Source organism: Salmo trutta, chromosome 14 (genome assembly GCF_901001165.1).
Source record: "Salmo trutta chromosome 14, fSalTru1.1, whole genome shotgun sequence".
Classification (NCBI taxonomy): Eukaryota; Metazoa; Chordata; class Actinopteri; order Salmoniformes; family Salmonidae; genus Salmo; species Salmo trutta.
This window is the reverse complement of record NC_042970.1, coordinates 37000530-37018573: the sequence shown is the minus strand read 5'-3', so window position 1 is coordinate 37018573 and position 18044 is coordinate 37000530. Positions and strand designations below refer to the sequence as shown.

Below are 18044 nucleotides of genomic sequence, written 5' to 3'. Positions count from 1 at the left end.
CAACCCTGCACCTTAGAGACTGCTGCCCAATGTACATAGTCATTGAACACTGGTCACTTTAATAATGTTTCCATACTGTTTTAACCACTTCATAATGTACAGTATATACTGTATTCTAGTCCAGGCTCATCCTATATAACTACTGCTGTAAACACCTTTTCTATTCATATACTGTCCATAATGTCTCCATACCATCATATACAGTATATTTATATTCCGGACTCTGACATTGCTCGTTCTAATATTTATATATTTCTTAATTCCTTTCTTTATATTTTTGGAATTTGTGTGTATTGTTAGGTATTACTGCACTGTTGGAGCTAGGAACATAAGAATTTCACTACACCCGCGATAACGTCTGCAAAATATGTGTATGCGACCAATACAATTTGATTCGATTTTTTGGGATTACTTTCCGTAACTTTTGGATTTCTTTCCCCTTAAGAGGCATTAGAAGAATGCAAAAAATATCCATCAAATGTATTTGATGTATCATCACAGTGGTCTCTGGTGGAACAAACTTCAATTTGTGCCTATTTTCAATGCTGATTGAGTGTCATTGAGAAAACAGAAAGGTGTAAATGCATTTTTTCACAAACATCCTTTCTGAATTTATAAGTAATCCAATAAGTAACCAAGTTTTTCAAAAAGTATCTGTAATCTGATTACAATATATTTTTTCCTGGTAACGTAACTGATTAGTTCGTTTTTTTGGTAATCAGATTACATGTAACTGATTACATGTAATCAGTTACTCTCCAACCCTGTTAAAACCATAGGTAGTAAGAGGAGTGCATCGATTTAATTTTTTCTCCAGTGACATTAAGTGTCCCAGTACTCCAGGTTTTTTCCTAGAAGCATTACTCGCCTCACTGTTGAGTTCTATCTTAATCACCTCCATTCTCCTCCTGTCCCCGCTCCTTTCTCCTCCCCCTCCCCTGACTCCAGCAGCCGTTCCTGGAGGTTAAGGTTCTCGAGACGACCAAACGTTCCCGACGTAACCTGGGACTGGACTGCGATGAGCACTCCACTGAATCCCGCTGCTGCCGCTACCCGCTAACGGTGGACTTTGAGGCTTTCGGCTGGGACTGGATCATCGCTCCCAAGCGCTACAAGGCCAACTACTGTTCGGGCCAGTGCGAATACATGTTCATGCAGAAGTATCCACACACCCACCTGGTACAACACGCCAACCCCAGAGGCTCAGCAGGGCCCTGCTGTACCCCCACCAAGATGTCACCCATCAACATGCTCTACTTTAACGACAAGCAGCAGATCATCCACGGCAAGATCCCTGGCATGGTGGTGGACAGATGTGGCTGCTCTTAGACCCAACGGAAGTCATGCATACTCGTGCACGCCTAACTCCACATCATTTCCACCCAAAACCCTGACTAAGCGCTCCTCTGGCACCAGACTTTATCCCCCTTCTCACTCCGCCACAAAAAATCCCACTGGACCGACATTCTCTTAGTTATTCATTTTAGTCAAACGTAAAAATGAAATATGAAATGAAGATAGGACTGAGGCTGAGTGGTAGAAATATATATTGAATATTATAAAGGGGATGTGTCTGTGGAGCAGCTTGAGAAATGTATGGTAAATAAGACAAAACTATGTTTTAGGTGTTTGTTTGTTTTGTGGTTGGTTTTCTTCAAAGAAACGTTTGAAAGAAAATGTCTATCAGGTTTTTTGAAAAGATGGTGTCTTTGTTGAGATGTCCTGGATAGTGGATCCAGGCTGATGGAGGGAGACATTCCTAAGCAGTTACAGTATATTATAATTTTACCACATCTTTACTTCCAAGCAAATTCAGTTCTGAGGTGAGGGGCCAAACTGTTTTATCTGTGTAAAAAATGCTTTATTCACATTTATACTCCTATCAATGGGATTTGATTTACAACCAAGACATTTATAGACAGTGCCAATAGAGGGGGATTTCATCTTCTAATTACCAGTGCTATTGTGCAATGCTTCACTTTTAGCATCTTTATGTCATTACAAAACAAATCTCCCTTACTTGTCTACTTTTAGACTTAAAAGTTTATGAAATGAATCCAAAATGTTTATGAAAATAATAATGTTCTAAAAGGTTTAAAGTGTTGAGATCCAAAGCCAAACTCTGTGTCCTCTGAACCCTTTCAGTTATATTGAGAAAAATAAGAAAAGGAGTTTTCACTACCTTTAAAGGGGCAGTGCAGTCAAAAATGTGATTTCCCTATGTTTTATATTATTACCACACTGAGGTTGGAATAATACTGTGAAAATTATGATAATGCCCTTTTAGTGTAAGAGCTGTTTGAAAAAGCCGCCTGAAATTTCAGCTTGTTTTGCAAGGGTGGGGTTTTGGACCGCCTGGCGACATCATCAGGTGGTATGAGTTAATAAACAAATAACAGAGTTTGCCGTCCTCTCTGACAATGGGCAAGTTCATTTTGCATGGCCCGGTGCTCCGTGTAGGCAGAGTTTGTACATTTTAGACCATTCCATTGGTCCTTAAGTGAAATCTCCAGCCACCCGGTGCACCGGGCCATGCCAAACGAACTTGCCCAATAACAGCAAGTTTTCAGGTTATATGTCCTTCCCATTAGCCTCCTCCAATTAGGCTCCTCACTCAGACCACTCAAATTCCTTCTTGAGAAATAGCTTTGTGCTAAGAAGCTATTTTTGTTTCTTTTGAATATTTGAATTGAAAACAATCACAGTAAGGTACTTAACTGATACCAAGAAATTATTTGATATTGAGACAAAAACACCTGCAATGGACCTTTAAAAGTGAACAGGAAAGGGTTGAAATACACATTCTATCTGTTTTACTGCAGAAGCTCACATAACAGCTCCGATGACCTCAATATCAACCTGCGCACAATGTTTAGATGAACTAAGACAAACATGTCAAAGCTACACTCATAAAACCTTCTGGTTGGTCTAGGGCACGCAATTTTAGAATTCAAGATTTGGCTTGTTAGATTTTTGTAAAGCCCATCTTTGGATATCTATTACAAATCAACTAAATCAAGAATTAAAAACTAAGAATATGGGAATCATGCAAGGGTGCCAGTTTACACTACTGTAATTGTCAGATTATGGAGTAAATTCCCAGTGAAAGGGAACCCCACAAGTATATTGACTAACCTGGTCCACATGAATATAGCCTACTTAGGTGGTGTTTACAAAGGCAAGCAAATTCTGATCTTTTCCCCACTAATTGGTCTTTTGACCAATCACATCAGATCTTTTTCAGAGTGGACCTGATGGATCAGAAGACAGATTAGTGGAAAAAAAGATCAGACTTGGGCTACCTGTGTAAACGCAGCCTTATATACTTCTGTCGTTTTCACTCTGCATTTAACATTCCCATTTACACTAACAAACCTAATGATCAGAGGACCAAATTTATTCTGACAAGTTGCTATGGTGGGAATGTTAAATTAAGATGGTTGTGGCAAAGAAAGAAACTCAAATGCTTGATTGACATAGGCCTTCATACTAGTAAGTAAAGGGATGAAGAACTAGATTGTGAGTCATATGAAAATAAGGAACATTGATACGGACAAGAATACAGCTGAAATGCCATTTCTAGTTTAGAGAGAACATATATTTTGATTGAATATCTCAATGCCCCCACCCCCACCTCAACTGCATCTGTAACATGCAGTAAATATTGGAAGTGCTTGAACATAGTGTAGATTAGAAAGTCTGTCTTGTCTCCTGGATGTCAAAGCGAAGATATCCCTTTGTTAAAAACGAAAGCACTATGCTGTTGGATAAAGGAAGAGCCTTCTGACATTATATATAAATAATATATGTATATAATAAAAAGGGGTACAAAAAATACTTTCTGGGCACTACCTTACCAACAATAAATTTTGCACTATGGGACGTTCATGGCGTGAGGAGTCGTGTTGTTGTTTGTGTTTTACCTTATCGAGCACAAGAGCTTTTACAATTGAAAAAAGAACGGTCCAAGCGTCTCGCGATACACCATGTGGATAGACTAGTGAGCCTATCCCTTCTTTTGTTACCATCACGCTTTCCTGACTTCCTTTTCGTCTGAAGCGGAGGCCTGTCCATATTCTCACGCTCCTCTTACACTCATCTCAGAAACCTGGACTGACCAGCGGCCAAAAGGCCTCCTCGGCCTCCCGGGGTGATAAGTCGTGTGTTACAAGTGTCTGGACCGATGAACATAGAACGCTTTAAACTGGAAATGCCCCTCCGTCAACTTCAATCAATCTGTCATCAACTCTGAGAGACTTTTGTCCTTTTGAATTTGAGCGACTTGTGTTGACGGTCTAACACAGACATGTTTTGCCTTTGTGTGTTTTGAGTGAAAGTGCCCATTTTAGAATGGGAAAAAGTATCCAGGGATCGTTAGCCAAAGTAGAGGATGATGTGTGCTGTAACTTTTGTAACTGCAGGAATATATATGCTAAACAATTTCAAAGGGAGAAAAAAAACGTGGTATGGGCAGCGGTTGGAAACAATTCAACTGGTCAAGTGTCTCTGTATTTATTAAGATCAAATCAATGAATTTCAAAGTATGTCTACCTCACTTCAGCATTCTGTTATAAATTTGACAGTTAGGTTTTGTTATGAGTTAATCTGTGCAAACTTGTAACCTGGATAGTAAACCCAAAAAAGTAGACTAAAGCCACAGGGTCGCCTTAGTCTCAAGTCAAGATTGAGTAATTGACAACTGAGTTCAAAAGAGTGACTGAAGCAAATAGCTAAAGGTAATGTATACTGACAAAAGAAGAAGAAAATCGCTGTGCCCAGGACCATGGCTGAACTCTGGTTAATGCTGTGGATAAAGTTGAATTTTGAATTTTTGTGTCTGTATACTGGTATGTGTAAGAAAGTGTTTTCATATATATAAATATATGAGAGGAAAAAATCTCTATGTAAATAAATACCCAAATGTTGACATTTTATGTTTTGGACAGGTTCTCCGCTTCTGTTTTTGCCAACTTTCTTTTGCTTTCATTTGTTCATCATGTTGTGTAGATAAAATTCACCCCAACATTGTAGTTTAATGGTTGTGCATATTAATAATTGTTCCATTGTTATTTTTTCTTTTTTTGTTATTTGTTTTCTGTTTTATTTTGTACAATAAATCATTTATTTAGCTTACGAAATTCACGGCTGATTGATTGACCTTTCCCTGTGTTTCTCTGGCTACCCCTACCCTAGCCCACTGCCACACCTTACTTGTGGCATTTCCAGCTCCTAACTTATAAACATACCTGTCATGGGTCACACAAAATGCATTTAAGAGGTCAGGGACTGCCTGGTGGCACCCTGACTCTTGGGATGGTTGAGGGGTGAGGGTAACAGGAAACTCTGACATTAATTCTGAGGCTAATTGGTGGAAGAGAGAGAGGAGGAGAGAAACAGGCCCGAAGAGAAAGGTTTAGTGTTGGGAGGCCATTGTTTAGATTTCGTACGGGATCTAGCATGACCCAATTAATATGTCACCTGATAGGACGGCCTCTCATCAACCTAATTTAGCGAATCAATGGGGGACAAATGAGACTGAACACGGAGCTCTTTACTGATGCAAATGCACACAGACCACCCACCCCAGAGAAGAGAACATTGACGCCAGCAATGACATAAACCTTACGACATGCTCACACAAAAACTTTACCAAACAAAACATTCACACACTCTGCCCGTAATCGCACACACTGAAAATCAAACTCTCACCTATGCGCACACATCGATAGATATTCACAACTAATTTCTGGCCTATATGGACCACTAAAAGCCACAGGGGACCTGTTCTCAGTCAATGTCGTCTTCAATGATAAACTGTCAAACTAGTAGAGCACAGATCATTTGAGGGAGGGTAGGAGAGCTCTCAACTTCATGCTGCCAAAGGACAATCAGATCCCCTCAGGTAAGCTACAAGTGACAGGCACTGGTTAAAGTGCTAAAGTGGCAATTATTTAGCTACTAACACATTGTCCACCTTCCAGAACTACTCCTTATCATCATTAGTCATTTACATTATCACAAACATTACAGCTAAATGTGTCACTATACTTTAACACATAAAACATTAAACCACTGACAACAGCTACAAATCATAAAATATACCTGTTTAAATGCACTCGAGCAGAAAACAAGAAAAATATTAAAATCTTACAAAACTCCCAAGAAAGAGGGTTGGGAAGTTCATGATTGCAGCAATAGCCATAAAGTGAAGAAAAGTTCATTGAAGGTAAATTGGGGGCAGCACTCAATAGGATTGATTGCTTAACACAGTAATCAGTAACACTTTTGTGTCCTGCTCAATAACAGACCAGTGTTCAGAGAGGGAGGTTGTTCAAGAAAAATCACACTTGTTCACTTGTGTGAAGGATGACAGAGTCCAGTTCAGCCCATTTCAGGGACGCTTCAACTTCAAGTGATAATTGCCTCCATCCCAAATTACTGTCTCAGGGAATATTCAAGTGTTTTGGTTAAATTGTTTAAATATGAAGAGAAAAAAAACAGTATTGGTGGTGTTAGTAGGTATTGCTGATGCTATAGCATATGGTTAAGGAGACTTTTAGCTGGAGTTTGATTTAAATGATATTGTGAAATGTATTAAGAACAATTTGTCAGAAGTCAAATAACAGTCACATGTTTTATTACAGATCTAGAAACGATCTATTCATTATTAACTGTTTACAAACCCACTTAGCAAACGTGTTAAAGGAATAGTTCACCCAAATTAAAAATCACAGTGTATGGAAAACAATATGAAAGTAGTCTTTGGAAAAGCAGAGCCACAACAATCAATGCTTTTGTTTACCTGGCTCACATCACCAAATGCCAACTAGCATTTCTGTTCAAAAATCAATGCCAAGTCAATACTTAATGTTTGAAATGCTATGCCTAAATCATCCCAAAGTGTCTGAAATGTATTTTGTAGCACTATTAAATTACTGTAAGATGATGCATTTCTCATGATGAAGTTAGCTTAAGTGTGCAGCCAGGAATCTAAACTGGCAAACTATTGAAGTGGATATCTGATATAACAATGAATTCCCAACTGAAAAGTAGCTTAGTGCCTCCACACTTGTTACAGCATGTCCACTGAGTGACATGTCATAAACCTGGGGCAGTGGTACCATAACACCTGGTTTGCAGGGGACTATTGACAGGTTTAGTTATATGTTGTTTAGTTATTAAAATCCCTGCCAGGGAACATCAGCCCCTTCTCCCCTCCAGAGCAGAGCAGATACATCAGGACCATCCCTCCCCTGGAGGAGTTCCTTTAACACCTGATGGGGTACACTGACTTATTTCCCAACAGCAATAGGACTCAAGGGTTTTTAGGACACTTGTGGGAAATTGGATAAGATCTTTAATTTCCCAACTTTTACATACTGTAAAGATTATTTCTTACTGAACAGCACAGGTTGGTATTTTACCACTGTAAAACAAGAGTAACAAGTTAAAAAAAATACAAAATGAAATCATTAAAAAAGTACAAATATAAAATGAAATCAATTATTTCCAAATCGGTCTGCACGTTTCCTCTTCTTTGCCTGAAATGGGGGGGAATGAACATGTCATGTGTTTCAAATGTATACAGAAGAGCATATACAGAATGAATTGTAAATTGTGACTCAGGATTTATATTTGTGGAATATGCATGTGCAACAATAATAAATAGATCTTTGTTATCAAGTGAGATTAGAATTGCTGAATTATTATTTAAATGACGGGGTGGTGGTGAGGAAGCAGAAACATCACATCAGAGTATTAAGTCAGTATCAAAACAAGCAGGCCTGATACCTGCAACATTACAACTGCAAGCACCATCCTTACAGATATGACTTAGTAATTTCATTACTTATTTATGCAAAATAATTAATAACAATATTGTATGCTAGATATCATAACAGCAGAACTAAGCAATGCACAAAACACTAACTGCTTGTCATTGCTGGATGACTATATAGGTCATCGACATGCTCCGATATCATCTGGAATTCCTGTGTGTATGTTCAAGGGAACATCAATCATTCAAGACGTTTTCAAAAAACTCAAGGTAGAAACTTTGAGAACTGTAAAGTTAAACTCGACGCTGTATACCCCTATGAACTTCGGAAACAATTACGTTTTCCAAGAATATGAATTGTGGAATGTGGAAATTAAGCAATCATTTACACTTGTTAAAGATGACTCACATTACATTTACCCAACATATTTTACACATCTATTGACTCAAAATAGGTTCATAACATCAACTAAAATGTTTGATTTTGGTTTTCTCTTTCAAACACCACCTAAATATTGAGGCAATGCCCAATTATTCTCCTTTCAGAAGTTTGCTATTCTTGATTATTTTTCTGTTCTAAAACATTCTAATAGCAACTTACAAAACATTCTTATACCCTCCTTCCCAACACAACTATGTGAACATTTCATTCGCTTATTTTGAATGTTTCTCACAACAGTGTTTGATTACTTACAAATCTGTCCCACCAGCTCTCTTTTGGCAACAACAGGTCATAGCCCAAGAACGTGAAAACAAAACCTTTTGTACCTCGCTATCTTCGGCCCCAACTACAGCAGCAGCAGTGAGAATCCCAAACCTCTCCTTCCTCTTTTTCAGCTTCTCATCGACTTCAACCTGCAACACAACATCAGAAATGGATGAGGAGACTTAGACTTTTGGAAAAGCAACAAATAAATGACATTCCGCTGACAGAAATGCCAAAGTACATTGAGAAAGGGGGAAGAAAAATACCCCCAAATTCTGGGTGTAAATTAAAAAGGCTGAAATTCTGGTGGCCTGGCGAATAATGTTAAGGTTATGCAAGGACACAGCAAGCTTTTCCCTCACACACTGTGTTCTGGCAAGAGATTGCCAACAAGAACAAACTGACAGATTCCAGGTCACTGGTCAAACCTCCAAAACACAACCCTTGAGGTCGGCTCCATCCCCGTCCACATTCCATAACCAACGTGAGGAGCGGGATGGGCTGAGAGTGGGACGCCGCATACAGCATTACTAGCTTAAAGACCAACAAAGGCAAATATGAGCTTTTGGTTGCGCTACCACCATAATTGTTGAATTAAGAAGAAAAATAAGTTGGTCAAAGTTACATATTTTTCTGAAGTTTACAATTGTGGCCATAGGCTACTTCAGCAATAATCAATTCAAAGTTTATTGGTCACGTGTACAGGATACAGGGTGGAAACGGTACAGTGAAATCCTAGCAAGCGCTCCTCACCATAGGTTTCTAGACTAACTTTTTCCACTGGTGGCACCGGTGATACAATGTTTTTTCAGTTAATGGCACAAGCACATGATTTGGCACTGCGCAGGGATAATGACCTGAGGCCCATAATGTACCTGCATTCCATACAGAACCAGGCTAAACATGACTAGCCATCTTTTAAATTAGAATGCCCTTGCAGGGCTTGACATTCAGATAAATATGCCATTGGCACACCGGGCCAGTGCCAACTGAAAGCTACTGGCCCCCAATGAAAAGAATACTTGCCTGGAAAAGCAGATGCTGCACGCATCATTTAAATGTTATCTTTAATTTGCGGGCTGAACAAGTAGCCTATAGTCTATAATGACCTAACCTCCATACACAAATATTACCATTTTAACTTGACAATATCAGATTTACATTGATTGTTTGAAGAGAAAAAAATGTAACCTTTGCGCAATCTCAAAAAGTGTGTTATTGTTAGCGATGTTGAAGTCAATATACAGTTGTAGGGCTCTATAAAATCTGCTTTTGGTAAATTCAGTTTTCCCCATTTAGTTTTTCCAGGTTTCCCTATTTTTTTCAGGTTTTCACACTTTTTTTTTATAGAAAAACTACAAAAATCTGATGTTCTAATAAGTCCACAACAATGCTTAAACCACATCAGAAGAAGGTGTAGTTGGGGGTGTAGTTTCCCATTAATTCAGTTCGCCGACAACACGATTGTGGTAGGCCTGATCACCGACAACGATGAGACATGCTATAGGGAGGAAGTCAGAGACATGGTTGTGTGGTGCCAGGACAACAACCTCTCCCACAACGTCAGTAAGACAAAGGAGCAGATCATGGACTACGGAGGAAACGGAGGGCCCGAGCACGCCGCAATTCACATTGACGTGGCTGTAGTGAAGTGGGTCCAGAGCTTCTAGTTCCTGTGTTCACATCACTAAGGTTCTATCATGGTCCAAACAAACCAGCACAGACGTGAAGAGGGCAAGACATCGCCTCATCCGCATCAATAGGCTGAAAAGATTTGTCATTGGTCCCCATATCCTCAAAAAGTTCTACAGCTGCACCACCGAGAGCATCCTGACCGGTTGCATCACCGCCTGGTATGGCAACTGCTCGGCATCCGACCGTAAGGCGCTACACAGGGTACTGAGTACAGCCCAGTACATCACTGGGCCCAAGCTTCCTGCCATCCAGGATCTATATACTAGGCGATGTCAGAGGAAGGCCCAAAAAATTGTCAAAGACTCCAGTCACCCAGGTCATAGACTGTTGTCTCTACTACCGCACGGCAAGCGGCACCGGAGCAAGTCTAGTCTAGGCTCCTTAACAGCTTCTACCTCCAAGCCATAAGACTGCTGAACAATTAATCAAATGGCCACCCACACTATACATTGACACCCCTGCTACTGCTGATACTCGCTGTTTATTATCTATGTATAGTCACTTTACCCCTACCTACATGTACAAATTACCTCGACTAAACTGTACCCCCGCATACTGACTTGGTACCGGTACCCCCTGTATACAGCCTCGGTATTGTTATTTTATTGCGTTACTTTTCATAGAATTTTTTACTTTAGTTTATTTAGTAAATATTTTCTTAACTCTATTTCTTGAACTGGATTGTTGGTTAAGGGCTTATAAGTAAGCATTTGACGGTAAGGTACCGGTAATACCTGTTGTATTCGGCGCATGCGACAAATAAAATTTGATTTGATTGAAGCCACATACCAGTCTATCAACCAAGCTTCCCCTTAAAACCCTGGTTCTCCAGATACCGACCATTCTCAATGTAAGATACTGCTTTTCTAGTACTGCCAGAGAAATTCCTTCCCAGAAGACCTCCATTCGCTGGAAAGTGATAAAGCAGTCCCCTTGAAAAGCTGCCTGCAAATCCTCTCTCTTGAATTAGAAAAGTCCACAGGTCTCATTCGAGTTGGGGGCCGGCTCTGAAGATCCAAGATTCTCAAACCAGAATTGTGCATGCATTAGTGCTAGATTTGAAGAACGCAATCACGCAGCTCCAGTCTCAAACACTATGATGACAAGCTTCTCCATCCTCGTGCTGACATCCACAGTCATTTCTGGTTTTGAAGGGACGTCGAAGCTGTGAGTCTGAACAACATTCAAATGCAGAGAATGGAAAGTCATACCCCATGTGCCTAAAGTGTCTGACCTACACTATATATACAAAAGTATGTGGACAACCCTTCAAATTAGTGGATTCGGCTATAAAATCGAGCACACAGCCATGCAATCTCCATAGACAAACATTGACAGTAGAATGTCCTTACTGAAGAGCTCAGTGACTTTCAACGTGGCACCGTCATAGGATGCCACCTTTCAAAAAAAGTAAGTTCGTCAAATTTCTGCCCTGCTGGAGCTGCTATTGTGTTATTGTGAAGTGGAAATGTCTAGGAGCAACAACGGCTCAGGAGCGAAGTAGTAGGCCACATAAGCTCACAGAGCGGGACCGCCGAGTGCTGAAGCTCATAGCGCATAAAAATCGTCTGTCCTCAGTTGCAACACTCGCTACAGAGCTCCAAACTGCTTCTGGAAGCAACTTCAGCACAATAACTGTCCGTCAGCAACTTCATGAAATGGGTTGCCATGGCTGAGCAGCCTCACACAAGCCTAAGATGCGTAATGCTAAGCGTCGGCTGAAGTGCTGTAAAGCTTGCCGCCATTGGACTCTGGAGTGATTTATCATGCTTCACCATCTGGCAGTCAGACGGACGAATCTGGGTTTGGTGGATGCCAGGAAAACGCTACCTGCCCGAATACATAGTGCCAACTGTAAAGTTTGGTGGAGGAATAATAATGTTCTGGGGCTGTTTTTTATGGTTTGGGCTAGGCCCCTTAGTTTCAGCAAAGGGAAATCTTAATACTACAGCATAGTGACATTCTAGACAATTCTGTGCTTCCAACTTTGTGGCAACAGTTTGGGGAAGGCCCTTTGCTGTTTCAGCATGACAATGCCGCCGTGCACAAAGGTAGGCCCATACATACATGTTTTTATGAGAACGGTGTGGAAGAACTTGACTGGCCTGCACAGAGCCCTGACCTCAACCCCATTGAACACCTTTGGGATGAATTGGAACGCCGACTGCGAGCCAGGCCTAATCACCCAACATCAGTGCCCTACCTCACTAACGCTCATGGCTGACTGGAAGCAAGTCCCTGCAGCAATGTTCCAACATCTAGTGGAAAGCCTTCCCAGAAGAGAGGAGGCTATTATTGCAGCAAAGGGGGACCAACTCCATATTAATGCCCATGATTTTGGAATGAGTTGTTCGACGAGCAGGTGTCCACATACTTTTGGTCATGTAGTGTACCTTCTTCCTGGCTCTGCCTTCACCAACCACCCTTCTATTCAACAGGAATGGATCGTTTTGGCCCCTTCACAGTGAAGATGTGCCGAAGGAATGAGAAGAAGAGGTGGAGAATCTTTTCATTTCCAATTACTTCATACTATTTTCACAAGATATTGATGAACAGAAGAACATAATCATGTACTGAGAGGATGTGTTTGTCACAAAAGATTGAGTTGAGGGAAGGGTTGTTTCAGTGTTGGCCTATGAAAAGAGTTGTGCATTTCTTTAAGGCCTGCACAGTCAGTGAAAGGCTCTGTGGGTTCTCCATAGTTCACATGGCAAACTCTCAAAAACCGGTTGTCCCCCCCTGCCCCTGTGATGCCTTAAGCAGAGGCCAGTGTTGACACAGTGCTGGCCAATCTAACTTTGATTGTCAGGAGCAGGGAACAGCAATCCCCCCTCCACCCCCCGAGATCATCAAGTTCATCCCCCCCACCCCTAGAACAATATTCAGCCATTCCTGGGCCTCACGGAGTGAGCTCACTGGAGTTAATCTCTCAGGCCTCTCTATCCTCCCTCTCTTGCTCTCCCTCTTCCTCGCTCTCCTCCTTTCTCTATTCACAAAGCCATTCTAGAACAGCTTGAATTAGTGACAGTTATTATTCAGACTAATGAGTAAAAAATCAGAGGCTACAATAGTGGACCATGGCATGTAGCTAAGTGCATTCATAAATCTATCATTCTTAGCTAAATGCAAAAACGGGGGGAAAAATGAACCGGTCAGAGGCGAGATGACGGATCTAACACTTTTCGTATGATGTCACTTTTCCCACAAATCACAACCTTACCCACAGAAACAGTCAAATACGAAAGCTTTCAGACATTGCTATTTCTGATTAACAGAAACCGACAAAGATCTCTCCATCATCTCTGAACCTTGACATCACCCACTGGGCAAAAACTGGTTGAATCAACGTTGTTTCCACATAATTTCAACCCCCAAAAGTCTATGTGATGACGTTGAATCAACGTGGAAAATAAAATTTGGGTTTGCAAAAAGCAAATAAAAATATATTTTTTTAACCTAAATCCAATGATGTGATCTTTTTTTGATTTCACATTGAATTCCCGTTAGTTGACAACTCTTATATTACTAATATTTCTACTACTGTACATAGCATTTTAGTTACCGTTTATACACACTGCATATTTATTTATATACTGGATTCTTGCTCACTGTAATATATATTGCTGAGCGATTAGTGGTTTTTGAGGTCAGTTCAGTTTCGATTATTATAATTTTTTGAATGAAATGCACTATGCACTTTGAGTTGAATGCTGTAACACAGAATAAAACAATGACTAAAAGTCCCATGATGGTAGACTGCCCATTACTGCTTATCACTTATTAACCATCATTTATTCACATTATTTTAATCAAATTTAAGTTGTGTATCTGTTTTATTTGATTACTATTATTTAATTCCAAGTCATCACCTCATCTCTATAGAGCTGCTGCCTTATACTGTCTGACAAAATCACTATTTTAGTGGTTCTTTAAAATAAATAGGGCATATTTTTTGACCGCTGAATGCCAACTATTGTTCACTTAGATCATGTATTTTCAGGACGAGATACCTCACGAAGCAACTGCTCTCTATCCCTCTCAAATCATGCAAATCCCCATCCAAATCCAGCAGTTTAAGCTTGAGATATGTATTTTTTGCATGGGCTGCGTCTCAATCAACCGTATCCACCCAATGTTGGCCTTCTGAAAATCGGTAGCGTCTGAACGCTTTGGCTTACAAACTAATATGACCACTCTATAGAAAGGGGACTCGTCTGAAGGTAACCCATACAAACGAATGGCAGTATGGAGGTAGTTTTGTGCCAACAAAAATAAGGGGTTAAATGTGTCAAAAAATATATACATTTCCTGAGCTTTCTTATATCTCCTAGATATAGGACACTTCAAAACCTTATTCAGTAGTAAAGGCCAAATTAAATATTGTTTAAAATCATTTTTAAATATAGATATTTTTTTTATACCTAAAGGGGTCATAAAATTTAAAATCAAAAGCTAAATGATCCATGGTATGACCATCTTAAAACAATTCCATGTCAGCTTAGTATCCCCCCCAACCGCTTAAGACTGAGGTTTAAAATAAAATAGCACTACTAATTTATTTCCTGCTGTATATATCATTCCTAGTATATCTTGTGTAAATTCATTTGGTGTAGATGCGTATAGATTTCATTTGGATTACTGTTACAGTGCTATATGGGTTGTTAATTGGATTCGTTCCGACATTTCTTTATTTCTTGTTCTTAGTTTAAGTTCATTATTTGTGTACACCTGCTGGAGATTTTACTGCATTGTTAGGAGCTAGTAACATAAGTATGTTGCTGCACCCGCTATAACATCTGCTAAACTGTGTAAGCGACTAATAAACTTTGTTTTGAACTCAACCAAATGTAAATCAAAACTAGACGTTGAACTGACGTCTGTGCCCCTATTCTGAGGGACATTAAATTATGTGACATGTCAAGAAGCCTTCTTTATTTTCCCAGATATGTATGGCCAGATAGGACAGATGGCCCTCTATACTTCTATTCAAAAGTGTGTGCGTACATTTGAGTGTGGTTCCATACACTTTGTGGGGAGGGGGGGGCATTGCTATTATAATTCCAGATTCAAATGCAGATAGAGCTGAAAGTCCGGCCAAGCCTCCTCCTTAAAAATCACACATGTAAATGATGGTCCTTCAAATGAGTAGACAAATGCCTTGTCTATGTGTGGAGAATGATAAATGACCGAAGCTGGGGATTCAGTTATTCACTCATTCATTCTCAGGACCGATAAATTAAATTTGGCTCATTGCTTTTCTTCAATTCAAATTAAAGTATGCATGATGTGGTAATGCAGAAAACGGCTCCTCAATTGTCTTTTGTGGAATGCAGGGTAGGGAGAGGGGGGCACCGCGTAGTGATTGCCGGCCATCACATATGGGGGAAGTCATCAGTGTCACCCCACTCAAATTCAAACCGTTGCAGATATAAAAAGATTTCCACAATGATTTAGGTGCTGGTGGGAGCCTTTGACAGCATAGCAGTGACAGTGAGTGGCTTTGCGGTGTAATAGGCACTAGTGTTCCACTGTATCCTGATACCTCTGTACTTTTTCAATACTATAACATGAAAAACGGTTCAGTAACAGATTGAGAGATGATGAAATCTGTCTCTCAGTGCAGCCTATGTCCCCTTATAGCGTGAGTGCACAGTGCTTGCTCCACTTACTCATTGCTAGCTCTAGCCTGTCCTGGGGAACGACTGCCCTCACTGGGAGTCTGGGATGCATCATGTTAGCTCCCCACTGCACAGAAATGAACACACTTGAATAATGCAAATGGAAAGGAAACAGATTGTTTTTCATCTGTCACTCCATGAAGTCAGCAAAAACAAGCTCAACTCAATGCATGCACACACTCTTAGAATATGCATTCACCTGTACACGTAACCTCAGTAAATGGGTACACAGAAGAGAAATGGAGAGCAGAGGATAAGGGGGGTGTGGGGGATACAGTTTTGAACTCTAGGCTTGTTTACACAATTTCTATAACAGCCAGCCACCATACATTCTAAATGAGTTGGTGATTAATCAGACTGGTGATTTTATGCTCACTCACGATTTAAAGTTAAAAGAACAGAGATTTTTTAATTGTGTATATGATGTAACAGTTAGTCAAACATATTTGCTTCTAAATACAGGTAGATATGGTTTGTATGACTTAAAGGAATAATCCACTCAAAACTACAAATCCCTATGATTTACATTGTTAAATAATGCAAATATATGAGAACAATATAGGTTGCGATTTTTTGGGCCATTTCAGCATTATAATAAACAACGTGAAAATTGTGGAAATCTGCAGTGCTCCAGTTGACTACAAAACCCACAATACAATGCTTCCCCTAGAAAGGCTGGATGGGTAGCAAGGTAGCTAGCTAGAAAACGTAACAACACACAATAATACAAAAGTCAATATCAGCATGTGAAGTATTTAGCTAGTTGTAAAATCATTGAAACAGACGGCATTATCTGACTATGTTCAACCTGGTAGAGATTGGGTTTCTAGCACAAATCTGTGTGAGTCAAGTTTCTATGGCAACGCGCAAGGGCCCTGCGAGCCTGCAAGATTGAAGACAAGAGGAGAAAACTGCTTTGCGCAATGGTAGTTGAAGGAAGAAAGGATATTAACATTTGAACAAAATATACACTTTGTCGTAACGATTTAGACAGATGGATGGGCTCCCGAGTGGCGCAGCGTTCTAAGGCACTGCATCTCAGTGCTAGAGGCGTCACTACAGACACCCTGGTTCGAATCCAGGCTGTATCACAACCAGCCGTGATTGGGAGTCCAATAGGGCGGCGCACAATTGGCCCAGCATCGTCCGGTTTTGGTTGGTGTAGGCCGTCATTGTAAATAAGAATTTGTTCTTAACTGACTTGCCTAGTTAAATAAAGGTTACACGTGTTCAAGACAAAAATACGTAGTGGCTGCGGTTATAGATTTTTTTATGTAGCTGCTTCCCACTCCGCTGCCTACATAGCAGCTTGCTCAGTGCTCCCCTGCCGCTTTGATTGGCGATGACGCCTTTATCTGGTGTAGCTTACATACAAACTTCATGTTGTACACAAAGGACATGGTTGAAATGTTCGAACTATTGAATTCCATGCCTCAGTAGGCTATTAATAGAGATTCTCCTGTACTTTGCATACTTTTTAACCAGTAGTTCTGAAAGTAGCACGCACGGTCCCCAAAAATTGCATACTACTTCACATACAGTACCGGTCAAGTTTTAGAACACCTACTCATTCAAGGGTTTTTCTTTATTTTGTACTATTTTCTACATTGTAGAATAATAGTTAAGACATCAAAACCATGCAATAACACATATGGAATCATGTGGTAACCAAAAAAGTGTTAAACAAATCAACATTTATTTTATATTTCATATTCTTCAAATAGCCACCCTTTGCCTTGATGACAGCTTTGCACACTCTTGGCATTCTCTCAACCAGTTTCATGAGGTAGTCACCTGGAATGCATTTCAATTAACAGATGTGCCTTCTCACAGATTCAGTGCCTTAGACCGCTGCGCCACGCAGGAGCCATGTACAGATCATTCAGAAAGTGTTCACACCCCTTCACTTTTTCCACAATTTGGTGTGTTACAGCCTGAATTAAAAAAGTATTAAATAGAGATTTTTGGGGGTCACGGGCCTACACATAATACCCAATAAAGTCAAAGTGGAATTATGTTTTTGTACATTTTTTACAAACTAATAAAACAAATGAAAACTACATTTCTTGAGTCAATAAGTAAGTATTCAACCCCTTTGTTATGGCAAGTCTAAATAAAATCAGGAGTAAACATTTGCCTAACAAGTCACATAATTAATAAGTTGCATGGACTCCCTCTGTGTGCAATA

General features: G+C 40.1%; 2 protein-coding genes across 6 annotated transcripts in view; one reads left to right on the top strand and one right to left on the bottom strand.

Moving 5' to 3' along the window:
• Positions 1-5134, top strand: part of LOC115207966 (growth/differentiation factor 11) — a 57321-nt gene extending 52187 nt beyond the window's left edge. Inside the window, exon 3 of one of the 2 annotated variants that reach the window (XM_029775616.1) lies at positions 952-5134. In XM_029775616.1, the coding sequence (XP_029631476.1) occupies positions 952-1329 (378 nt within the window). In that variant the 3' untranslated portion in view covers positions 1330-5134. Of the gene's footprint in view, positions 1-948 lie in introns of both variants that reach the window. The other variant, XM_029775615.1, reaches the window with a different exon arrangement.
• A 1481-nt stretch (positions 5135-6615) lies between these two features.
• LOC115207967 (SAP domain-containing ribonucleoprotein) overlaps positions 6616-18044 on the bottom strand; it is a 63065-nt gene continuing 51636 nt past the window's right edge. For all 4 annotated transcript variants that reach the window (XM_029775617.1, XM_029775619.1, XM_029775618.1 and 1 more), the window contains 2 exons: positions 8546-8632; positions 6616-7541 (listed from right to left, as the gene is read on the bottom strand). In XM_029775617.1, the coding sequence (XP_029631477.1) occupies positions 7500-7541; positions 8546-8632 (129 nt within the window). In that variant the 3' untranslated portion in view covers positions 6616-7499. The remainder of the gene's footprint in view (positions 7542-8545; positions 8633-18044) is intronic.